The sequence below is a fragment of the Babylonia areolata genome, chromosome 5, assembly GCF_041734735.1.
Source record: "Babylonia areolata isolate BAREFJ2019XMU chromosome 5, ASM4173473v1, whole genome shotgun sequence".
Classification (NCBI taxonomy): Eukaryota; Metazoa; Mollusca; class Gastropoda; order Neogastropoda; family Buccinidae; genus Babylonia; species Babylonia areolata.
In genome coordinates this window covers 32,796,928-32,823,621 of record NC_134880.1, presented here as the reverse complement: position 1 = coordinate 32,823,621, position 26,694 = coordinate 32,796,928, and the positions used below count along the sequence as shown (strand labels likewise).

Here is a 26,694-nt window from a genome sequence, read left to right as displayed (position 1 = left end):
AGGTTCTGTAGGCCAGAGAACTGGTGGTGTCCTTACGGTACGAGGCCAGATCAAATCGGACCTCAGGTGTTGTAAAGGTCCACGGGGGGCTGTCAGGGAACTTAGAGAAATCTGAGATGCCACCGACATCCAGATCGGCATTTTCCAAGTGCGGCTGAATGCGGAGTCCGAGAGGAGGTATGCAGTTTGGGTTGTCTGTAAATTTCTTATCGAAAGGGTTGTTGAATACAGCATCGTAAGCAGGGTTTGTAGGTTCCGAAAACAATTTCAAATAATAGTTCAGGGTCAGCTTCAGTCTGCGGTTGGAAAGAGGCGGTTCCCCCGCCTCTGCATACAGGCTGTGCACAGGGGTGGTGCGGAAAGCACCCAAGCTGAGACGGAGCCCTTGGTGGTGTACAGGGTCCAACAGTTTCAGGTAGGACGGTCTGGCCGAGCCGTATACAACACTTCCATAATCCAGTTTGGACCGGACCAGGGCTCTGTAGAGGTGCAAGAGAGTCCTCTTATCAGCACCCCAGTTCGTGTGTGCCACAACTCGGATGATGTTCAGGGCTTTTAGGCAAGATATTTTCAGCTGTTTAATGTGGCTGAGAAAATTCAGCTTCTGATCGAAGACGACCCCTAGAAATCTGGCTTCCTTGACCGCCGGGATGGTGGATGTTCCCAGACGGATTTCAGGGTCCTGATAGAATTGGCGAAAATTATGAAAGTGGATGCATTCAGTTTTGGAGGACGAAAATGTGAAGCCATTCTCCTCTGCCCAACACTGGATTTTGTTGACGCAGAGCTGAAGCCGTCGCTGGATGCTGGCGTACGTGCTGCCGGTTGCATATAAAGCAAAATCATCCACGAACAGCGAGCTGTCCGATCCTTTCTGAACGGATTGAACGATGTCATTAATTTTGATGCTGAACAGAGCAGGCGACAGGATGCTCCCCTGCGGGACACCCAGCTCCTGCTCGTGAATGTCGGACAGGGTGGTGCCGACTCTCACCTGGAATTGTCTGTCTTGTAAAAAATTGTGGATAAACTGAGGCAGGTGTCCTCGGAAGCCGAGCTTGTGCAAGTCGGAAAGAATACCAAATTTCCACGTGGTATCGTAAGCTTTCTCCAGGTCAAAAAATATGGCCACCACATGTTGTTTGTTGACGAAAGCATTTCTTATCGTGGTTTCCAGACGAACCAGATGGTCAACGGTAGAGCGATGCTTGCGGAAACCGCACTGTTCCTTCGCCAGAAGGCCGTCGGTCTCTAGTTTCCACATCAGTCTACCGTTGACCATCTTCTCCATCAGTTTGCAGACGCAGCTGGTCAGTGCAATTGGGCGGTAGTTGGAGGGGTTCGAGGGGTCTTTTCCCGGTTTCGGCAGCGGGATTATGAGGGCTTTCCGCCAGGAGGGTGGAAAGAAGCCTGTGACCCAGATGTGGTTATAAACTTTAAGCAGGGTGTCCAGACAGGTTTGGGGAAGGTGCTTTAGGAGTTTATAATGGACTTCGTCCATTCCTGGACAGGAATCCGTACAGGTCTGAAGGGCAGATTTAAGTTCGTTCATTGTGAAAGGAAGGTTGTAATTCTCTGTGTTGTCGGAAAAGAAGTTACATGGTGTTTTTTCTGACAGGTTTTTGGTTTTAAGAAAGCGAGCAGATTTGTTAGCAGATCTCGAGTTCTGTTCTATTGTGGAGGCAAGCAAATTGGCAACTGCTTTCTTCTCTGTGACCAGAGCGTCTGAAAGTTTAAGATGGTGGAAGGTCGGGCATGCGTTTTTGCCCTTAATTCTTTTTAAAACCCTCCACACTTTCTTCTTGGGTGTGTTGGAGGTTAAGGAAGAGCAGAAATCTCTCCAAGACTTCCTCTGGCTCTTTTTAAAAACATACCTGGCTTTCGCCCTCAGCTGTTGATGGGTTCGAACGCTATCGGACTCCGGTCTCCGAAAGACGCGTCGCTGCGCTCTCTTCCGAGACTTGCGGGCCTCCCGACATTCCGCGTTGAACCAGGGCGTTCTAGGGACCTGAGGCTTGGAGGTAGACGATGGGACTGCTGCTTTGGCGCAATCTAAAACGATCCGAGTCAGAGCGTCAGCAGGGTCCTTGCTTTTCAATACTGTTTCTTCCTGCAGCTCCGCTCTTATCTTGGTGGTAAAAAAACTCCAGTCTGCTTTGTCGTAGTACAGGCGGTCAGGCAGAGAGTCACCTTCTCCATCTGTGGGGCGGAGGACGACAGGAAAGTGGTCACTCCCGTGCAGATCGTCGTGCACTTTCCACTCGTAGTCCAGGACCAACGATGGATCGCAGACCGACAGATCTAAACACGAGAGCTTTCCAGAGGACAGATGCAGGTAAGTGGGAGACTTGTCGTTAAGACAGCACAAGTCCATGTCAGAGAGAAGGTTTTCTAAGAGAAGACCTCGGGCCGATGTCATCTCACTTCCCCAGAGCGGGGAGTGTCCGTTGAAGTCGCCCAACAGTAAAAACGGACGTGGGAGCTGGTCGACCAGGTTCATGAGGTCCTGCCTCAGAACACGGACGGAAGGGGGAAGGTAGAGAGAGCAGACAGTGATGGTTTTCTCGAGCGTGACTCTGACTGCCACCGCCTGTAAAGGGGTGCTTAAAAGAACTGTACTGTATAAAAGGGACTTTCGAATAAAAAGAGCGACACCTCCCGTCAACCCCTCTTGCTTCGGTTGAGCGGGTTTAAAAACGGAGTTGAAACCAGAGAGAGATAAAACCTTGCCATCTCTTTGCAGAGTCTCCTGCAGTGCCAGCACTGAAGGTTTCAAAGCACGACAAAGCAGCTGGAGTTCCTGGAAGTTGGCATAGAATCCCCGGATATTCCAGTGGATCACTGCCATTAAAAAGGTTTTTAAAAAAAAAAAATAAATAAATAAAGCAGCAGCCTATTCCATCGCTACCCCCTGCTCCTCCACTTGCGGTGGCTCAAGGTCCGCCAGGATGGAATATTTGTTCTTTGACATAAATTTTTCGGGTTCAGACCGGGTCGGAATATCCACCACCTCGGCCCCTCCCGATCCCGCCGTGGCCGCAGCCCTCCCCTCCTTGAGTTTTGGAGGTGCGGGGGGCTTCCGGCCACTTCCGCCAGCCCGAGGGCCAGGCAGACGAGAGGCGGGGCGAGGGGGCCCGGGGGGTGGGGTGGGGCGGGAGGCGGACAACGTGCCTCCGCCCGAGGCTTTTCTCTCCCGCCCAGCAGCCCCTGAGGACTGCCGCGCAGGATGGGAAGGGGTGGACACAGCGCCTCCACCCAAGGCCGACGGTTCCGACGAGGCGGTTAAGTCGTCCGTCTGCGTTCCTGTGGACGTCGTCTGGACTGCGACGTCCACCGTCCCGGATCTGACGACAGAGGCATACGACGTCCTAGGCGACGCGGCCTCCACCTGTTTCCTTGCCTCAAAGAAGGAAATTTTCTGTTCTGTCTTGACTTTCTGAATTTGTTTTTCTTTCTTCCAGGCGGGGCAGTCCTTCGATGAGGACGGGTGGCCACCTCCGCAGTTCGCACACAGGGCTGCACTGACGCAATCGCCCTGGTGCGCCGCCTTCGAACAGGTGCCACACGCCTCTTCCTCCTTACATCTGTCTCTCACGTGTCCGAATTTCTGACACTTAAAGCATCTCAGAGGGGACGGTACGTACAGGCTGACATTAACTAGCAGGTATCCGACCCGAATGTCCTTGGGGACATCCGGGCAGCAGAAGGTGAGGAAGAAAGTGTTGGTCGGGACTCTGTCCGACCCCTTCCTCACCGTCACCCTGTACACATCGGTCACTCCCTGAGAGGACAGTTCGCTCTTGATCTCGGCCTCAGACACACCTTTCAACTCCGGGCATCTGATGACTCCCTTAGAGCAGTTGAGACCTTTGTGAGGGGAAATCTTCACTGCCCTATCCACGAAAGTGGTCGCCTTCAGAAGGAGCTGTGTCTGTCTTTTGGATTCTGTCTGTACTAAAAACGCTCCGCTCCTCAGCCTCTTGATGGATCTGAGCGATCCTGCCAGGCACTGAAAGCCCTTCTGGACAGCGAAGGGGCTGAGAGCTGACAAGGGCTTGTCGTCATCAGCGCCCTCCATCACTAGCCATGATGGCCAAAAACCAGAGGTCTCGACGACCTCCGACTCAGAGTCTGAGTCGTCCGTTCCCTGTCGTCGTCTTTTTCCGAGTTTGGGGGGGTGTATTTGTTTAGGATTCATGTTGAAAGAAAAATGTGAATTCATCCCTCCCTTACCCACCCACCATGGGGTCCAACTTAGGGGCCAGGGTCAAGGGAACACCAGCTTGACCCCTTCCAGGTTTCGGGAGGGATATACAACCAGCAGCCCAGCTCCAACGTGCTCCCCCCCGATCATGCCCAGCTCCCGGGGACAGAGAGCCGAGCACTACGGGGGTTACCTTCGTCAGCCACTAAACTGCCAGTCTTGACCCAGCCCCACGAAGGGGTAGCCGATTGACACACACGGGCCAATGTGTGCCGCCTGTCTTAGGAGAGGTCCGAGCCAAAGGGATGTGTTGAGAGCAGCGTGCTCTCTCAATCCCCAGGATCTCATTCCCCTCCATCACAGGTCGCGCCGCACGGCAAACACGGCGGGCCTAAAGAAGGCCGCAGAGAAAAAAAAGAATGTGGAAAAGAAGGCTTGATGGGGAGCTGAGGACAGAAAAGAGGCGGTAAAAAGAAGAACAAAGAATAGCGAAAGGGACAGTGGGTCACGTTTAGTTTGGGCCTCACTCACGACCTGTTCGGCATGGGAAGCCCTATCAGGGGCATCAGTACAAAACCACCACTTATTCAGCCCTAACAGCTACCATGGCTATGTAGGCTGTCAATTAAGACCTGGGACCAGAGCACCAAACCCCAAGAAGCACTGATGCCCCCGCCGACATAGCTCGCTCGATCACTGGCCACTAAGCCTCCCGACCACGACAAGGTAGTGACCCTCCCGGGAGTGGGTCAGGAGAAGCTGAATAGATGACGAGCCTGATGGCAGCATCTTAGTACTGAGTTAGCCTTAAAATATGGCCAATAAAGCAAACCGATTGGCCTAGTCTGCATGAGTTTGACATCTTCTTTCTGTTACAAGACAAACATCAACTTGCCAATGATTCTGTCGTAGTTGATGCATGCTGGGTATTTTCATGTCTCCATAACCCAACGAACACTGACATGGATTACAGGATCTCTTAACGTGCGTATTTGATTTTCTGAGTGAGTATACAAATGAAGGGGGTTCAGGCACTAGCAGGTCTGCACATATCTTAACCTGGGAGATTGGAAAATTTTCCACCCTTTACCTACCAGGCGCCGTTACCGAGATTCAAACCCCGACCCTCAGACTTAAAGTCCAAAACTTTTTAACTACTCTGCTATTGCGCCCATCAATACGGTACATGTATCACTACATGATACCAAACAAAAATCAAGGGAGCAGCAATTACATCATGTGACATGACACAATGCTTGTGCAGGGATGTAAAACTCCCATAGCTTCCATTGCCTGAGGAATTTCTTGTGAGGAGACTGAAACTTGCACAGCAAAACAACACTACACACACTTGCACATGCTCATTATGCAATATAATAAAACCAGAGTATATCATAAAGTCCACAAACACCCACCAGAGGTATCAGTATAATGATAAGAAATACAAAGACCCATAACTGCCTGCCATGTTGCTCTGTTTTCCACTCAATTCACAACTGATATTCAAAGGAATTAACACAATATTTTGAATAGCACATATGCTTACCTCCTTGACCTTTCCAGAGTCAATGACATAAACCACATCATTGATGGTGATGCTTGTTTCAGCAATGTTGGTTGCAAGAATCTGTCAGCAAATGCAATGAATTCATGATTAAAGAAGAGCTGCAATAAGAAATAGAATGTCATGCTTTAATTTAATCAAATGCTAATTCTGCAATGAAATGGGGGTGACCCCAAAAAACATCTTTTGGATCTGGCAGCTACATAAAAAATGTTTTGGATTCAGAAATATAGTTTACTGCAGAAAACTAAAACTAAAATTAATATGTGTGGAAAATTTTAATTTTTTATGTGTTAATCCAAATTAAGTGTTGACAAACACAATATTCGCTGAGAAAATGAATTTGTTGAAGTTTACCACACACACACACACACACACATATATATATATATATATATATAGATATAGATATATATAGATATATATAGATATATATATATATATTCACACATGCATACATATCAAATCACTTTAATGCAAAAATCTGAACAAGTTACAGAAGCGCATCAAGAACAAATAAAAATCAGCAATGGATCCAGTTCAGCTTTATATCCTTCAGCTGTCACCATACAAGTTTGAAGTGCAACCTTGATGGTGTCAGATTATTCCACTCTTCAGGATGATCAAAATCATGCCATGTCGCCTCACTTAAAAGTCAGTTGGGTTGAATTCGCTGTTAAAACAATGGTGGGTGCCTGTCATTTTCATGCATACATACATACATGTCAAGATACTTTAATACATAAATCCTCAAAAACTATGGCAGTTTTAGCAGCACATGTAGACCATATGTGTCATTATTCATGATACATTCCTGCACATGCAAATTTCTTAGTCTGTCCTGTCTGACATCTTGTGTTTCGTAACTATTTGGTTTACGCATGCCATACTTCCAGAACATGGAGAGCATTCTGAAATTGTTCAGGAAATGGATTCACGGTCATAAGTTTCAGTTTCAGTTTCAGTAGCTCAAGGAGGCGTCACTGCGTTCGGACAAATCCATATACGCTACGCCACATCTGCCAAGCAGATGCCTGACCAGCAGCGTAACCCAACGCGCTTAGTCAGGCCTTGAAAAAAAAAAAGAAAAAAAAAAGGTGAATAAATGATAGATAAGCTTACACAAATAAATAAATAAATAATAAATAATAACTATAATGTCAAAAAAAAAAAAAAAGATAAATAAGCAAATAGATGTAAAACATGAAGACACACATTCACATATACACCCACACATGCATAACAGATATGCACCGAACATGCAGTTTCACAGATATGAAAGCACAGTCAAATACATATAAACGTACATGAGCTCCAACACACACCACACACATTACCCTGCACCTCCTCTACCCCCCTCCTCCACACACTCATTTCTAGTCTACGTATCACAGCTTCCACGGCACACACACACATACATACACACACACACACACACACACAGATGAACACTTACTTGTACAAGCGCACACACATATGCCCATATCTCCACACACATATGTACAAAGATATATATATATATATATATATATATATATATATATATATATATATACGTTCCAATATCCTGTTGCTCCCACAGTGTAGGCATGCATACACTCACATACCTCATCCTCTACCCCACCTCTCCCTGCACCCCCACCTCCCCCTCACACACACACACACACACACACGCACGTGCACAGAACTCTACTGACACTTGTGTACACTTACACTCTCGCGCATGCACAAACGCACTCAAAAATACAGGCCCACACATGCACACAAACACATACATACACACACGCACAGAGGCTGCCACTGATTGGCCGCAAGAGGGATGGGAAAAGATCTCTGATGCCAAGAACGTAGCGTCTAGTGTGTTGCTCAGTCTATTGTATTTGGAAAAGCCCACAGAGACTCTGTTCCATTTTGAAGAAATTTGCGCAATGTTGGTTTGGAAATGATGCCGATATTTGTTTGATTAGCAAAGCATCGTGCTCTACCTTTCATGTTAGACTTACGGCCACTCCCTCTCTCTGCTTTTATTTCTTTGAGGCGATCGATGGTGTGATGGCCTTGTACCTGTTCTTTTTGATATTCTTTGACTTTTCTGAGGATTTCCGATTTTCCTAGATGTAGGCTGCTCGTTTGGTGTTGCGTTACCAGCAAGTCTGTCAGCTCACTCATTTCCCTTAACACATGCATGTCCGGGCAGTATGACCATGTGAGTTTTTTAATCTGAGAGTTGCGCATTGCCTTAGGCCACTCTGGGCTTCCCATTCCGTTTTCAATTTTCTGTATGAGGTTCATTGAGTTGGTTAGAATCATGGCATGTTGGTTTCCGGGCGTATGGATGGACGATAGCCACTGGAGTGCATGTGTCACAGCTTCAACTTCCATCATTAGGCTGGAGGTTGTGACTTTGTAGGCAGCATTCTCTTCCCTAACTGTTTTTCCATTTTGTTTCGCAGTGAATCCCCAACCGGATTGGTCTTTGGTGACTGAGCCATCTGTGTATATGATGATGTCCTCTTCTTTACTGTTTTCTTCTATGAGTACTTCCACTTCCGCATCAGTTTACGGTCAGAAATCCCTATTAACTCACAAAACAGGTCAGGAATCTGTTCAAAATGCAACCACTGACTGTATTGTTCACATGGAATAGTTTTTGGAGGTTTCTGAAGATTTTTTTTTACATGTGGTTGTGATTTTTGTCTAGAGTTTTTATTTTTGTTATATTTTACTCGTGTAATGTGCCTTGAGCATAACTGTATTTTAATGAAAGGTGCGATATAAATAAACTATTATTATCATTATTATTAACACTAAAGGCTGATGATCAGACTCTATTCTCTCAGCCACATTAAGAAGACAATTTGTTTGTATTTCATTAAATATATCTTCGACAATAGAAAATAAGCATTCACACAACAACCTGAGTCAGAGATGTATGTGTAGCAACCCTGTAGGTCGCCATTACATACTCCATTTAGAATACACAAACCATATGAAACACACATATTCAAAATCAACCCTACAAGTTCATAGTCTGCTGATTGTCTGATTGAATTGATATTGTCATTGTCTTTTGAAAAGGAGGAACTGTCAAATTGGGTATTCAATGAAGGAAAATTGTCTGATGTTCTGCCGTTCAGGTCCCCACATATGATTACATCATATTCATCTTCAGTCATCAATAATTCAGCTAACACATATTCCACACACATTATCCCATTGTCAATTCCAAATTTAGCATAATATGGAGAATTCATAGGAAGAACATATGCACACATTTAACAGTGTTTCCCATAATGCAATGTAGCACGTCCTTTATGTACAAAAATCTGAAAAGGACCCCCAATTTTCAGAACTGTGTGTCCTAAGGACGCAGACAATTTTACAGACAAGTTTTAATTTCTTGGTTGATCTTCGAGGCCACTGACTCAGCAGTAACACTATTAATGAACAAACAGACAATACCAAGTGTTTAGAGTTGTGTCCCTTGTTTACTGCGGCATCGGATAACTTTTCCCAGACCTGCCTCATACTATTCAAATGTATTTTCTATGATTCAAGACCAAATGATTTTGCTTGTGTTGTGTTGTAGCTTGCCATTTTCTTGACAAATTAAATCAGGTTCAGTGAAAGCAAGTGACAGTGAAGTTTACAAACTTATTTGAACGACGGAGAGACAAACGCTTTGGCTCAGATAGTGCAATTCACAATGACATAAAATGATAGTTCTAATGATGGTGGAAACAAAAAACTGGCTGACTGAAAGTAATAAAAGTCTTCAACTTGACAAGGCATTATCCAACCTGTGTTTTTTGTACGTGTGTATGTGACTGTTAAAGTGGTAGAGAGGGACTGTGGAAGATCATGGCCAAGTACGGATGCCCTAGGAAATTTATTTCCTTGGTCAGCCAATTCCATGAAGGCATGCAGGCTCGAGTCCAGGACAATGGCGAAACATCTGCTCCTTTTGCTGTCACAAATGGTGTCAAGCAAGGCTGCGTCCTGGCTCCAACGCTGTTCAGCCTCATGTTCTCTGCAATGCTTACTGATGCCTTCAGAGATGGCGATGTTGGAATCGGCCTAAAGTACCGAACAGATGGCAAGCTGTATAACCTCAGAAGGCTTCAAGCAAAAACGAAGGTCATGACAGACATCATCAGAGACTTTTTGTTTGCTGATGATTGTGCCCTCAACGCTGGATCTGAAGCTGACATGCAACTCAGCGTCGACAAGTTTGCCACTGCCAGCAGGAACTTCGGCCTTACCATCAGCACGAGGAAAACTGAAGTTCTCCATCAGCCAGCCCCAGGGAAACCCTACGTTGAGCCCAACATCACAGTCAACGGTCAGAGACTCAGTGCGGTGGAGCGGTTCACATACCTTGGCAGCACACTGTCACGAAATGCGACCATCGACGATGAAGTGAATGTCAGGATTGCAAGAGCAAGTGCAACTTTTGGTAGACTCAATGCAAATGTCTGGAACAGAAGAGGCATTAGTCTTGAGACCAAGCTAAAGGTCTACAGAGCAGTAGTTCTCCCCACACTACTGTACGGCTGCGAAACTTGGACAGTGTACCAACGACATGCCAAGAAGCTGAACCACTTCCACACAACATGCCTCAGGAAGCTACTGAACATCAAGTGGCAAGACAGGACCCCAGACACAGAGGTGCTCGCAAAAGCCACCCTTCCCAGCATCCTCACCATCCTGATGCAGTCCCAGCTTCGCTGGGCTGGACACGTGGCGCGCATGCCAGACCATCGGCTGCCCAAAAGGCTCTTCTATGGCGAGCTGCAACAAGGGAAGAGATCACATGGAGGTCAGAAGAAGCGCTTCAGAGATACTCTGAAAGTCTCTCTGAAAGCGTTTGATATCAACCCTGACTCCTGGGAGGAATCTGCAGTGGACCGTAACAAATGGCGCGCTGCTGTGCACAAAGGCGCCAAGTTGTGCGAGGCCAACAGGACTGCTGCAGCTGTTCAGAAGAGGCAGGCCAGAAAGTCACGGGCAAACAAGCTCCCTGACAATGATATACCTGTCTTTGTCTGCCCCAACTGTCAGCGAACATTTCGTGCGCAGATTGGACTATTCAGCCATCTGCGCACTCACAGATAGATTCATGAGCATCCTTCCCCCCACCCCACCACCCTCCCCCCATCCCCCATCCCCCATCTGGATGACAACGATGGTCATCATCGATCTCGATGGACACACCACCACCACCATGTGACTGTTAAAGTGGTTATTTTTAATTCAACATGAGAACCCTTAAAAATCCTGGAAGGACCCCAGAAAATTCAAATTCACACTGAGGGTCCCTGGGACCCTTACATTTTATCTTTATGGGAACCTCTGATATAGATTATAATGTTTCCGAAGTGTCCTGACAGATGCCACACAGAGAATTTGAATACCTGAAGAAGAACAGATTTTGAGATGGGGTGTAGTGGCTATGAATATCAGAAAGACATTCAAGGCCAATGGCAATAAAAGATGAGAACCAATGCAAGCATTTTGATTACTTCCACTGATGTGCAGAATCTTCATAAAGGAGATAGGTATATAGGTTTTACTGTTAGCTATCACCATGCCTAGTTTGTTTCTCTATCACTAGCAGCTGTTTGGAAAAGTTAAAGTATACCACACACACACACACACACACACACACACACACACAGGTACTTTCACCCCTTTCATTGCCAACCTTACAGTGTGATATTTCTTACACACACCCCCTCCCACATACACACAAAGATCTCCATCTCTCTCCTTCAAGGTTTCTGCACCTGTGCTTCAACCTTTGTAGTGTTTACTGCATATCATGTGCTTGCCGGCTCTGACTCACCACCTTCCTGTAGCGAGGATAACTGTTGAACACTTTCTTCTGATCTGATGATTGCATGGCAGAATGAAGCACCATCACCTTACACCTGCAAGACAGAATGCATACATTTAAATTCAGCTTTGTTGATTTCATTTGTGCTACTTTTTTTTTTTTTTTTTATATAAATCACAAACACTGTTGTGATAGATGTGAATGGGGGTGGGAGGTTGAAGAGGAGGGTGGCAGACAGACTACACTCACAATGTTGCCGGACTGTCAGTTTGCCATGGAGGTGTCTCTTTGTTTCCACACTAGTCAAGCCATGTGAATAATCTGTGTTTCAATGTGGAACTATGTGACAAGGCAATACTCTACACTTCCTTTCAAAATGTATCCAAGCATCAACCAGGCCAAAGAGTAAAAGACACAGACATGTGCAGTGTTGGTCAGAAAATAAAAGCAACACTTTTAACCATTTTACATTCAGATTCTCTGAAGTGAAACACCCCTAGATTTGCGTAAACAAAGTGAGTCTATGTAATAACCCAGCGGTTTGTTTTTCTCAGTTTGTATGTGTGTTTTTTGCTCTCAAAATGTGTGCACATGATTTATAATAGACTTGAGATGCACATGAACCTTTAGAAGAATGAAATTTGGCAGGTGAGTTCATGAAATCATGCAATATAACTACATTTTATCTGTCCCAAAAAGATCACGTGATTATCATCCATCTCCTTATAATAATTACACTTTGTCCATGTGTGAAAGATCATGGATTGTCACCTATCTCCTTCCAGTAAAACAGAGCAACTGTACATAGTAAAAATCAAACATTATGATCACCACTGTCACCATAAAACACAGGTATGCATAAAAAAGGGGAGGACAGAAGCTACTCTACTGTTTGGCAATATTCTGGCCAAGGTAGTTATGAAAACAGTCATTGTTGTGCCAACAGAGAGAAACCTGGCAGAACAAACACTTGTGTGATGTCTCAATGTGTCACCACTTGGCTGTCAAACAGCCTACTTTTTCAGGTGTGGTGTTAAAAAAAAGCCAGTCAGGTATGCCCTTCACAGCTTGCTTCTGCCAAATATACCTGTTGGTTTCTTCAATAGCAGTTTGGAGGGGGAAAAACAAAAAACAAACAAGTGGCACAAACAAAACAAGAAATCCAAGAGTGTTGAAATGTCTGGCAATGAGTGACTCAATATGCTGGCAGCAGAAGGTCAGTCATGACTATGCTGCACATCACCATGTGGTTTGCAGTGTGGTGAGCGGCACATTGTATCTGGGACCATTCGACCATTTCTTCTCCTTGATCGCCTTGATGAATGTCAAAACTCATCTCCGAGCTCCTCTCTGACTTTTTCATATTTTTTCCATTTCTTGTAATTCCTGATCCAATTCCTCTTGCATATTGTCAATCATTTCATTAATCTCAGTAACTCCAGGACCTTAAGGCGCCCTCAGTATCATTTTTGCACCGACACATTTATTCAAAGTATATGTCTGTTTCAGTAAGATGAACTCCGCTGAGGCTCTGCCCTGAGAAAAAAACAGGGTGAGGGTTGGGGGTCAAGGCTTTAACGATGGGCGAGCATTTGAATAAACAGAAAGAAAGTTTTCTGTTAAAACTGCTTGAAGCAAAGAATGTCTTTTGAATTTTAATTTGAACAACTAAAAAAGCTGAGAGTGGAAGGGGTGGAGAGAGATAGGGGTAGGGTGTTGCCAGTACATACATAACAATCAAAATCATATTCTTGCTCACCAGTAAAAATGAGTGTTTGTCAAACCAAATGTTGTGTGCAGTAAAAATGGAGCAATTCTATCTTACCCCCCTTGTCTGCCTTAGGATGTATGACACATGTCCCTTCTGTTGAACTGTCTCACACCGTTTGGACAAATCTTGCATGTCCAATTTTCATCAGCAACTTATGGTACGTAAATAACACTTTCTTTCTCCCTGTCTTTTAGAATGTTTGAGGATAATTTACGTTCCTTGGACCTGTTTGGTCTGCACTGTATGACTCACAGGTAGAGGAATAAAGTCAATGAAAATTCTAAACATCCATAAACATTTGTGTACAATCAAAAGGAGGAGTTTGTATTATACTCCATGTTTGGTGTTACATATACTTACCATGTCAAACTGATGCAAACTAGGCCTATGGTTTGCTCTGTTTGGCCAAATTTCGTGCAGCTAACAGTGAAAAGACGCCCCTCTTAGTCTGGCCCGCTCTTAGCCAATCAAACGCCTCTAACAGCTATAAGCGCTGAATCATTCCGTGGCCATGAACGAAAATGCCCCATGAGAACCACGGCGGAGACGCGGGGACGGACGGGCGGGCATTCGAGTTTGACATGGTAAGTATATGTAACACCAAATGAAAAATGAAATTATGGTGCTTAGAGCCTCGCCGACCACTAAGGCCATCTCAAGGCTATCGCCACGTCAATAACTACTACAAGGATAAAAAAAAAACCAACCAATTAAAACGAGTCACCACTTCAAACTTTCACTCCAAAGGTAAAAGAAAACTTCCATAGTTTAAAACCTTCAAATCTGGTTAAAAAGGTTCACTTCTTTTAAGAAGTCCATCAGCGCCCACGGAGGGACATCACGAAACAAAGTCTTCAAAGAAACCGCCGTGTAATGTCTGCGTCTAACGTCATGCACATCCCAACCGTCAAGGAGCACGTGTTTCACGGTGAGAGGCTCGTCACAGGGAATGCATCGAGGGGCCTCCTCCCCCTTCAACAAGTAAGAATGAGTAAAAAAAAGTGTGCCCCGTACGCAGTCTGCACAGCACAGACTCCTCCTTTCTGTTCTTCACCCCCAAAGGGAGGGTCTCTTTTAGGTCCGGACGGATCTGGAAGAGCTTGTTGTCCGTCTGGGTGAAATGAAATGAAATTATGGTGCTTAGAGCCTCGCCGACCACTAAGGCCATCTCAAGGCTATCGCCGCGTCAATTACTACTACAAGGCTAAAAAAAAACAACCAATTAAAACGAGTCACCACTTCAAACTTTCCACTCCAAAGTTAAAAAAAAAACTTCCATAGTTTAAAACCTTCAAATCTGGTTAAAAAGGTTCACTTCTTTTAAGAAGTCCATCAGCGCCCACGGAGGGACATCACGAAACAAAGTCTTCAAAGAAACCGCCGTGTAATGTCTGCGTCTAACGTCATGCAGATCCCAACAGTCAAGGAGCACGTGTTTCACGGTGAGAGGCTCGTCACAGGGAACGCATCGAGGGGCCTCCTCCCCCTTCAACAAGTAAGAATGAGTAAAAAAAGTGTGCCCCGTACGCAGTCTGCACAGCACAGATTCCTCCTTTCTGTTCTTCACCCCCGAAGGGAGGGTCTCCCCCAGGTCCGGACGGATCTGGAAGAGCTTGTTGTCCATCTGGGTGTTCCACTTCTCTTGCCAAAGATCCTTAACGTAAGTATTGACCTTCCGCTTCATGTCTGTATAGGGTACCAAGGATCTGGACAATTCTTTCTTTACAGCGTTCCTGGCCAGCAGGTCCGCCCTTTCGTTACCACGAATGCCAACATGTCCGGGAACCCAGGCCAACACAACCTCGTATCCTTTCTTCGTTGCGAGAGTAAAAGTTTCATAAAATTCCAGCAGTTTGGGATGAGTGATATTCCTGCAGGCGATCGCCTCCAGGGCTGATAAGGAGTCGGAAAAGATCATGAATCTCTTCTGTTTGGAAGAGAGAACCATTTTTAACCCCAGGACCAGTGCGGTCAGTTCCGCGGTGTATACCGAGCTGTCAGACAGGATGTGTTCCGTTGAGGGCCGGTCAGGAAAGGCGGGACAGAACGCAGATGCGGCGACTCCGTCCTCTGACTTGGAACCGTCAGTGAAGATGCCTTGAAAGGTGGGGAATTTGTGGCACAGTTCCGAAAAGTAGGTTCTGTAGGCCAGAGAACTGGTGGTGTCCTTACGGTACGAGGCCAGATCGAATCGGACCTCAGGTGTTGTAAAGGTCCACGGGGGGCTGTCAGGGAACTTAGAGAAATCTGAGATGCCACTGACATCCAGATCGGCATTTTCCAAGTGCGGCTGAATGCGGAGTCCGAGAGGAGGTATGCAGTTTGGGTTGTCTGTAAATTTCTTATCGAAAGGGCTGTTGAATACAGCATCGTAAGCAGGGTTTGTAGGTTCCGAAAACAATTTCAAATAATAGTTCAGGGTCAGCTTCAGTCTGCGGTTGGAAAGAGGCGGTTCCCCCGCCTCTGCGTACAGGCTGTGCACAGGGGTGGTGCGGAAAGCACCCAAGCTGAGACAGAGCCCTTGGTGGTGTACAGGGTCCAACAGTTTCAGGTAGGACGGTCTGGCCGAGCCGTATACAACACTTCCATAATCCAGTTTGGACCGGACCAGGGCTCTGTAGAGGTGCAAGAGAGTCCTATTATCAGCACCCCAGTTCGTGTGTGCCACAACTCGGATGATGTTCAGGGCTTTTAGGCAAGATATTTTCAGCTGTTTAATGTGGCTGAGAAAATTCAGCTTCTGATCGAAGACGACCCCTAGAAATCTGGCTTCCTTGACCGCCGGGATGGTGGATGTTCCCAGACGGATTTCAGGGTCCTGATAGAATTGGCGAAAATTATGAAAGTGGATGCATTCAGTTTTGGAGGACGAAAATGTGAAGCCATTCTCCTCTGCCCAACACTGGATTTTGTTGACGCAGAGCTGAAGCCGTCGCTGGATGCTGGCGTACGTGCTGCCGGTTGCATATAAAGCAAAATCATCCACGAACAGCGAGCTGTCCGATCCTTTCTGAACGGATTGAACGATGTCATTAATTTTGATGCTGAACAGAGCCGGCGACAGGATGCTCCCCTGCGGGACACCCAGCTCCTGCTCGTGAATGTCGGACAGGGTGGTGCCGACTCTCACCTGGAATTGTCTGTCTTGTAAAAAATTGTGGATAAACTGAGGCAGGTGTCCTCGGAAGCCGAGCTTGTGCAAGTCGGAAAGAATACCAAATTTCCACGTGGTATCGTAAGCTTTCTCCAGGTCAAAAAATATGGCCACCACATGTTGTTTGTTGACGAAAGCATTTCTTATCGTGGTTTCCAGACGAACCAGATGGTCAACGGTAGAGCGATGCTTGCGGAAACCGCACTGTTCCTTCGCCAGAAGGCCGTCGGTCTCTAGTTTCCACATCAGTCTACCGTTGACCATCTTCTCCATCAGTTTGCAGACGCAGCTGGTCAGTGCAATTGGGCGGTAGTTGGAGGGGTTCGAGGGGTCTTTTCCCGGTTTCGGCAGCGGGATTATGAGGGCTTTCCGCCAGGAGGGTGGAAAGAAACCTGTGACCCAGATGTGGTTATAAACTTTAAGCAGGGTGTCCAGACAGGTTTGGGGAAGGTGCTTTAGGAGTTTATAATGGACTTCGTCCATTCCTGGACAGGAATCCGTACAGGTCTGAAGGGCAGATTTAAGTTCGTTCATTGTGAAAGGAAGGTTGTAATTCTCTGTGTTGTCGGAAAAGAAGTTACATGGTGTTTTTTCTGACAGGTTTTTGGTTTTAAGAAAGCGAGCAGATTTGTTAGCAGATCTCGAGTTCTGTTCTATTGTGGAGGCAAGCAAATTGGCAACTGCTTTCTTCTCTGTGACCAGAGCGTCTGAAAGTTTAAGATGGTGGAAGGTCGGGCATGCGTTTTTGCCCTTAATTCTTTTTAAAACCCTCCACACTTTCTTCTTGGGTGTGTTGGAGGTTAAGGAAGAGCAGAAATCTCTCCAAGACTTCCTCTGGCTCTTTTTAAAAACATACCTGGCTTTCGCCCTCAGCTGTTGATGGGTTCGAACGCTATCGGACTCCGGTCTCCGAAAGACGCGTCGCTGCGCTCTCTTCCGAGACTTGCGGGCCTCCCGACATTCCGCGTTGAACCAGGGCGTTCTAGGGACCTGAGGCTTGGAGGTAGACGATGGGACTGCTGCTTTGGCGCAATCTAAAACGATCCGAGTCAGAGCGTCAGCAGGGTCCTTGCTTTTCAATACTGTTTCTTCCTGCAGCTCCGCTCTTATCTTGGTGGTAAAAAAACTCCAGTCTGCTTTGTCGTAGTACAGGCGGTCAGGCAGAGAGTCACCTTCTCCATCTGTGGGGCGGAGGACGACAGGAAAGTGGTCACTCCCGTGCAGATCGTCGTGCACTTTCCACTCGTAGTCCAGGACCAACGATGGATCGCAGACCGACAGATCTAAACACGAGAGCTTTCCAGAGGACAGATGCAGGTAAGTGGGAGACTTGTCGTTAAGACAGCACAAGTCCATGTCAGAGAGAAGGTTTTCTAAGAGAAGACCTCGGGCTGATGTCATCTCACTTCCCCAGAGCGGGGAGTGTCCGTTGAAGTCGCCCAACAGTAAAAACGGACGTGGGAGCTGGTCGACCAGGTTCATGAGGTCCTGCCTCAGAACACGGACGGAAGGGGGAAGGTAGAGAGAGCAGACAGTGATGGTTTTCTCGAGCGTGACTCTGACTGCCACCGCCTGTAAAGGGGTGCTTAAAAGAACTGTACTGTATAAAAGGGACTTTCGAATAAAAAGAGCGACACCTCCCGTCAACCCCTCTTGCTTCGGTTGAGCGGGTTTAAAAACGGAGTTAAAACCAGAGAGAGATAAAACCTTGCCATCTCTTTGCAGAGTCTCCTGCAGTGCCAGCACTGAAGGTTTCAAAGCACGACAAAGCAGCTGGAGTTCCTGGAAGTTGGCATAGAATCCCCAGATATTCCAGTGGATCACTGCCATTAAAAAGGTTTTTTTAAAAAAAATAAAGCAGCAGCCTATTCCATCGCTACCCCCTGCTCCTCCACTTGCGGTGGCTCAAGGTCCGCCAGGATGGAATATTTGTTTTTTGACATAAATTTTTCGGGTTCCGACCGGGTCGGAATATCCACCACCTCGGCCCCTCCCGATCCCGCCGTGGCCGCCGCCCTCCCCTCCTTGAGTTTTGGAGGTGCGGGGGGCTTCCGGCCACTTCCGCCAGCCCGAGGGCCAGGCAGACAAGAGGCGGGGCGAGGGGGGCCGGGGGGTGGGGTGGGGCGGGAGGCGGACAACGTGCCTCCGCCCGAGGCTTTTCTCTCCCGCCCAGCAGCCCCTGAGGACTGCCGCGCAGGATGGGAAGGGGTGGACACAGCGCCTCCACCCAAGGCCAACGGTTCCGACGAGGCGGTTAAGTCGTCCGTCTGCATTCCTGTGGACGTCGTCTGGACCGCGACGTCCACCGTCCTGGATCTGACGACAGAGGCATACGACGCCTTAGGCGACGCGGCCTCCACCTGTTTCCTTGCCTCAAAGAAGGAAATTTTCTGTTCTGTCTTGACTTTCTGGATTTGTTTTTCTTTCTTCCAGGCGGGGCAGTCCTTCGATGAGGACGGGTGGCCACCTCCGCAGTTCGCACACAGGGCTGCACTGACGCAATCGCCCTGGTGTGCCGCCTTCGAACAGGTGCCACACGCCTCTTCCTCCTTACATCTGTCTCTCACGTGTCCGAATTTCTGACACTTAAAGCATCTCAGAGGGGACGGTACGTACAGGCTGACATTAACTAGCAGGTATCCGACCCGAATGTCCTTGGGGACATCCGGGCAGCAGAAGGTGAGGAAGAAAGTGTTGGTCGGGACTCTGTCCGACCCCTTCCTCACCGTCACCCTGTACACATCGGTCACTCCCTGAGAGGACAGTTCGCTCTTGATCTCGGCCTCAGACACACCTTTCAACTCCGGGCATCTGATGACTCCCTTTGAGCAGTTGAGACCTTTGTGAGGGGAAATCTTCACTGCCCTATCCACGAAAGTGGTCGCCTTGAGAAGGAGCTGTGTCTGTCTTTTGGATTCTGTCTGTACTAAAAACGCTCCGCTCCTCAGCCTCTTGATGGATCTGAGCGATCCTGCCAGACACTGAAAAATGAAATTATGGTGCTTAGAGCCTCGCCGACCACTAAGGCCATCTCAAGGCTATCGCCGCGTCAATTACTACTACAAGGCTAAAAAAAACAACCAATTAAAACGAGAAACCACTTCAAACTTTCCACTCCAAAGTTTAAAAAAAAAACTTTCATAGTTTAAAACCTTCAAATCTGGTTAAAAAGGTTCACTTCTTTTAAGAAGTCCATCAGCGCCCACGGAGGGACATCACGAAACAAAGTCTTCAAAGAAACCGCCGTGTAATGTCTGCGTCTAACGTCATGCAGATCCCAACAGTCAAGGAGCACGTGTTTCACGGTGAGAGGCTCGTCACAGGGAACGCATCGAGGGGCCTCCTCCCCCTTCAACAAGTAAGAATGAGTAAAAAAAGTGTGCCCCGTACGCAGTCTGCACAGCACAGATTCCTCCTTTCTGTTCTTCACCCCCGAAGGGAGGGTCTCCCCCAGGTCCGGACGGATCTGGAAGAGCTTGTTGTCTATCTGGGTGTTCCATTTCTCTTGCCAAAGATCTTTAACGTAAGAATTGACCTTCCGCTTCATGTCTGTATAGGGTACCAAGGATCTGGACAATTCTTTCTTTACAGCGTTCCTGGCCAGCAGGTCCGCCCTTTCGTTACCACGAATGCCAACATGTCCGGGAACCCAGGCCAACACAACCTCGTATCCTTTCTTCGTTGCGAGAGTAAAAGTTTCATAAAATTCCAGCAGTTTGGGATGAGTGATATTCCTGCAGGCGATCGCCTCCAGGGCTGATAAGGAGTCGGAAAAGATCATGAATCTCTTCTGTTTGGAAGAGAGAACCATTTTTAATCCCAGGACCAGTGCGGTCAGTTCCGCGGTGTATACCGAGCTGTCAGACAGGATGTGTTCCGTTGAGGGCCGGTCAGGAAAGGCGGGACAGAACGCAGATGCGGCGACTCCGTCCTCTGACTTGGAACCGTCAGTGAAGATGCCTTGAAAGGTGGGGAATTTGTGGCACAGTTCCGAAAAGTAGGTTCTGTAGGCCAGAGAGCTGGTGGTGTCCTTACGGTACGAGGCCAGATCGAATCGGACCTCAGGTGTTGTAAAGGTCCACGGGGGGCTGTCAGGGAACTTAGAGAAATCTGAGATGCCACCGACATCCAGATCGGCATTTTCCAAGTGCGGCTGAATGCGGAGTCCGAGAGGAGGTATGCAGTTTGGGTTGTCTGTAAATTTCTTATCGAAAGGGTTGTTGAATACAGCATCGTAAGCAGGGTTTGTAGGTTCCGAAAACAATTTCAAATAATAGTTCAGGGTCAGCTTCAGTCTGCGGTTGGAAAGAGGTGGTTCCCCCGCCTCTGCATACAGGCTGTGCACAGGGGTGGTGCGGAAAGCACCCAAGCTGAGACGGAGCCCTTGGTGGTGTACAGGGTCCAACAGTTTCAGGTAGGACGGTCTGGCCGAGCCGTATACAACACTTCCATAATCCAGTTTGGACCGGACCAGGGCTCTGTAGAGGTGCAAGAGAGTCCTCTTATCAGCACCCCAGTTTGTGTGTGCCACAACTCGGATGATGTTCAGGGCTTTTAGGCAAGATATTTTCAGCTGTTTAATGTGGCTGAGAAAATTCAGCTTCTGATCGAAGACGACCCCTAGAAATCTGGCTTCCTTGACCGCCGGGATGGTGGATGTTCCCAGACGGATTTCAGGGTCCTGATAGAATTGGCGAAAATTATGAAAGTGGATGCATTCAGTTTTGGAGGACGAAAATGTGAAGCCATTCTCCTCTGCCCAACACTGGATTTTGTTGACGCAGAGCTGAAGCCGTCGCTGGATGCTGGCGTACGTGCTGCCGGTTGCATATAAAGCAAAATCATCCACGAACAGCGAGCTGTCCGATCCTTTCTGAACGGATTGAACGATGTCATTAATTTTGATACTGAACAGAGCAGGCGACAGGATGCTCCCCTGCGGGACACCCAGCTCCTGCTCGTGAATGTCGGACAGGGTGGTGCCGACTCTCACCTGGAATTGTCTGTCTTGTAAAAAATTGTGGATAAACTGAGGCAGGTGTCCTCGGAAGCCGAGCTTGTGCAAGTCGGAAAGAATACCAAATTTCCACGTGGTATCGTAAGCTTTCTCCAGGTCAAAAAATATGGCCACCACATGTTGTTTGTTGACGAAAGCATTTCTTATCGTGGTTTCCAGACGAACCAGATGGTCAACGGTAGAGCGATGCTTGCGGAAACCGCACTGTTCCTTCGCCAGAAGGCCGTCGGTCTCTAGTTTCCACATCAGTCTACCGTTGACCATCTTCTCCATCAGTTTGCAGACGCAGCTGGTCAGTGCAATTGGGCGGTAGTTGGAGGGGTTCGAGGGGTCTTTTCCCGGTTTCGGCAGCGGGATTATGAGGGCTTTCCGCCAGGAGGGTGGAAAGAAGCCTGTGACCCAGATGTGGTTATAAACTTTAAGCAGGGTGTCCAGACAGGTTTGGGGAAGGTGCTTTAGGAGTTTATAATGGACTTCGTCCATTCCTGGACAGGAATCCGTACAGGTCTGAAGGGCAGATTTAAGTTCGTTCATTGTGAAAGGAAGGTTGTAATTCTCTGTGTTGTCGGAAAAGAAGTTACATGGTGTTTTTTCTGACAGGTTTTTGGTTTTAAGAAAGCGAGCAGATTTGTTAGCAGATCTCGAGTTCTGTTCTATTGTGGAGGCAAGCAAATTGGCAACTGCTTTCTTCTCTGTGACCAGAGCGTCTGAAAGTTTAAGATGGTGGAAGGTCGGGCATGCGTTTTTGCCCTTAATTCTTTTTAAAACCCTCCACACTTTCTTCTTGGGTGTGTTGGAGGTTAAGGAAGAGCAGAAATCTCTCCAAGACTTCCTCTGGCTCTTTTTAAAAACATACCTGGCTTTCGCCCTCAGCTGTTGATGGGTTCGAACGCTATCGGACTCCGGTCTCCGAAAGACGCGTCGCTGCGCTCTCTTCCGAGACTTGCGGGCCTCCCGACATTCCGCGTTGAACCAGGGCGTTCTAGGGACCTGAGGCTTGGAGGTAGACGATGGGACTGCTGCTTTGGCGCAATCTAAAACGATCCGAGTCAGAGCGTCAGCAGGGTCCTTGCTTTTCAATACTGTTTCTTCCTGCAGCTCAGCTCTTATCTTGGTGGTAAAAAAACTCCAGTCTGCTTTGTCGTAGTACAGGCGGTCAGGCAGAGAGTCACCTTCTCCATCTGTGGGGCGGAGGATGACAGGAAAGTGGTCACTCCCGTGCAGATCGTCGTGCACTTTCCACTCGTAGTCCAGGACCAATGATGGATCGCAGACCGACAGATCTAAACACGAGAGCTTTCCAGAGGACAGATGCAGGTAAGTGGGAGACTTGTCGTTAAGACAGCACAAGTCCATGTCAGAGAGAAGGTTTTCTAAGAGAAGACCTCGGGCTGATGTCATCTCACTTCCCCAGAGCGGGGAGTGTCCGTTGAAGTCGCCCAACAGTAAAAACGGACGTGGGAGCTGGTCGACCAGGTTCATGAGGTCCTGCCTCAGAACACGGACGGAAGGGGGAAGGTAGAGAGAGCAGACAGTGATGGTTTTCTCGAGCGTGACTCTGACTGCCACCGCCTGTAAAGGGGTGCTTAAAAGAACTGTACTGTATAAAAGGGACTTTCGAATAAAAAGAGCGACACCTCCCGTCAACCCCTCTTGCTTCGGTTGAGCGGGTTTAAAAACGGAGTTAAAACCAGAGAGAGATAAAACCTTGCCATCTCTTTGCAGAGTCTCCTGCAGTGCCAGCACTGAAGGTTTCAAAGCACGACAAAGCAGCTGGAGTTCCTGGAAGTTGGCACAGAATCCCCGGATATTCCAGTGGATCACTGCCATTAAAAAGGTTTTTTTTTTTAAAAAAATAAAAAAAATAAAGCAGCAGCCTATTCCATCGCTACCCCCTGCTCCTCCACTTGCGGTGGCTCAAGGTCCGCCAGGATGGAATATTTGTTCTTTGACATAAATTTTTCGGGTTCCGACCGGGTCGGAATATCCACCAACTCGGCCCCTCCCGATCCCGCCGTGGCCGCAGCCCTCCCCTCCTTGAGTTTTGGAGGTGCGGGGGGCTTCCGGCCACTTCCGCCAGCCCGAGGGCCAGGCAGACGAGAGGCGGGGCGAGGGGGCCCGGGGGGTGGGGTGGGGCGGGAGGCGGACAACGTGCCTCCGCCCGAGGCTTTTCTCTCCCGCCCAGCAGCCCCTGAGGACTGCCGCGCAGGATGGGAAGGGGTGGACACAGCGCCTCCACCCAAGGCCAACGGTTCCGACGAGGCGGTTAAGTCGTCCGTCTGCGTTCCTGTGGACGTCGTCTGGACCGCGACGTCCACCGTCCCGGATCTGACGACAGAGGCATACGACGTCCTAGGCGACGCGGCCTCCACCTGTTTCCTTGCCTCAAAGAAGGAAATTTTCTGTTCTGTCTTGACTTTTTGAATTTGTTTTTCTTTCTTCCAGGCGGGGCAGTCCTTCGATGAGGACGGGTGGCCACCTCCGCAGTTCGCACACAGGGCTGCACTGACGCAATCGCCCTGGTGCGCCGCCTTCGAACAGGTGCCACACGCCTCTTCCTCCTTACATCTGTCTCTCACGTGTCCGAATTTCTGACACTTAAAGCATCTCAGAGGGGACGGTACGTACAGGCTGACATTAACTAGCAGGTATCCGACCCGAATGTCCTTGGGGACATCCGGGCAGCAGAAGGTGAGGAAGAAAGTGTTGGTCGGGACTCTGTCCGACCCCTTCCTCACCGTCACCCTGTACACATCGGTCACTCCCTGAGAGGACAGTTCGCTCTTGATCTCGGCCTCAGACACACCTTTCAACTCCGGGCATCTGATGACTCCCTTAGAGCAGTTGAGACCTTTGTGAGGGGAAATCTTCACTGCCCTATCCACGAAAGTGGTCGCCTTCAGAAGGAGCTGTGTCTGTCTTTTGGATTCTGTCTGTACTAAAAACGCTCCGCTCCTCAGCCTCTTGATGGATCTGAGCGATCCTGCCAGGCACTGAAAGCCCTTCTGGACAGCGAAGGGGCTGAGAGCCGACAAGGGCTTGTCGTCATCAGCGCCCTCCATCACTAGCCACGATGGCCAAAAACCAGAGGTCTCGACGACCTCCGACTCAGAGTCTGAGTCGTCCGTTCCCTGTCGTCGTCTTTTTCCGAGTTTGGGGGGGTGTATTTGTTTAGGATTCATGTTGAAAGAAAAATGTGAATTCATCCCTCCCTTACCCACCCACCATGGGGTCCAACTTAGGGGCCAGGGTCAAGGGAACACCAGCTTGACCCCTTCCAGGTTTCGGGAGGGATATACAACCAGCAGCCCAGCTCCAACGTGCTCCCCCCCGATCATGCCCAGCTCCCGGGGACAGAGAGCCGAGCACTACGGGGGTTACCTTCGTTAGCCACTAAACTGCCAGTCTTGACCCAGCCCCACGAAGGGGTAGCCGATTGACACACACGGGCCAATGTGTGCCGCCTGTCTTAGGAGAGGTCCGAGCCAAAGGGATGTGTTGAGAGCAGCGTGCTCTCTCAATCCCCAGGATCTCATTCCCCTCCATCACAGGTCGCGCCGCACGGCAAACACGGCGGGCCTAAAGAAGGCCGCAGAGAAAAAAAGAATGTGGAAAAGAAGGCTTGATGGGGAGCTGAGGACAGAAAAGAGGCGGTAAAAAGAAGAACAAAGAATAGCGAAAGGGACAGTGGGTCACATTTAGTTTGGGCCTCACTCACGACCTGTTCGGCATGGGAAGCCCTATCAGGGGCATCAGTACAAAACCACCACTTATTCAGCCCTAACAGCTACCATGGCTATGTAGGCTGTCAATTAAGACCTGGGACCAGAGCACCAAACCCCAAGAAGCACTGATGCCCCCGCCGACATAGCTCGCTCGATCACTGGCCACTAAGCCTCCCGACCACGACAAGGTAGTGACCCTCCCGGGAGTGGGTCAGGAGAACACCAGCCTGACCCCCTCCAGGTTTCGGGAGGCAGACACTGAAAGCCCTTCTGGACAGCGAAGGGGCTGAGAGCCGACAAGGGCTTGTCGTCATCAGCGCCCTCCATCACTAGCCACGATGGCCAAAAACCAGAGGTCTCGACGACCTCCGACTCAGAGTCTGAGTCGTCCGTTCCCTGTCGTCGTCTTTTTCCGAGTTTGGGGGGGTGTATTTGTTTAGGATTCATGTTGAAAGAAAAATGTGAATTCATCCCTCCCTTACCCACCCACCATGGGGTCCAACTTAGGGGCCAGGGTCAAGGGAACACCAGCTTGACCCCTTCCAGGTTTCGGGAGGGATATACGACCAACAGTCTAGCTCCAACGTGTTCCCCCCCGATCATGCCCAGCTCCCGGGGACAGAGAACCGAGCACTACGGGGGTTATCTTCGCTAGCCACTAAACTGCCAGTCTTGACCCAGCCCCACGAAGGGGTAGCCGATTGACACACATGGGCCAATGTGTGCCGCCTGTCTTAGGAGAGGTCCGAGCCAAAGGGATGTGTTGAGAGCAGCGTGCTCTCTCAATCCCCAGGATCTCATTCCCTTCCATCACAGGTCGCGCCGCACGGCAAACACGGCGGGCCTAAAGAAGGCCGCAGAGAAAAAAGAATGTGGAAAAGAAGGCTTGATGGGGAGCTGAGGACAGAAAAGAGGCGGTAAAAAGAAGAATAGAGAACAGCGAAAGGGACAGTGGGTCACGTTTAGTTTGGGCCTCACTCACGACCTGTTCGGCATGGGAAGCCCTATCAGGGGCATCAGTACAAAACCACCACTTATTCAGCCCTAACAGCTACGATGGCTATGTAGGCTGTCAATTAAGACCTGGGACCAGAGCACCAAACCCCAAGAAGCACTGATGCCCCCGCCAACATAGCTCGCTCGATCACTGGCCACTAAGCCTCCCGACCACGACAAGGTAGTGACCCTCCCGGGAGTGGGTCAAGAGAACACCAGCCTGACCCCCTCCAGGTTTCGGGAGGCTGCCTAAAAGTAACACACGAAAAAAGAAACACTCATAGGAAAGAACAAACGTGGTTTTATTTTCTGATATATTTTTCAGCTCAATGTATGCAGTATTGCGCTTGCTAGGGCGAAGCGAAAAGTGATAAAAACACGATCCTTCAACCATAGTTACAAAGTATTACATAGCGACCGGACCTAC

At 48.5% G+C, this 26,694-nt stretch overlaps 1 protein-coding gene across 1 annotated transcript in view; it reads right to left on the bottom strand.

Moving 5' to 3' along the window:
• Positions 1-26,694, bottom strand: part of LOC143282249 (3'-5' RNA helicase YTHDC2-like) — a 190,670-nt gene that overhangs the window by 67,256 nt on the left and 96,720 nt on the right. The window contains exons 9-10 of the mRNA XM_076587848.1: positions 11,614-11,698; positions 5,751-5,831 (exon numbers count right to left, since the gene is read on the bottom strand). Of these exons, the coding sequence (XP_076443963.1) occupies positions 5,751-5,831; positions 11,614-11,698 (166 nt within the window). The remainder of the gene's footprint in view (positions 1-5,750; positions 5,832-11,613; positions 11,699-26,694) is intronic.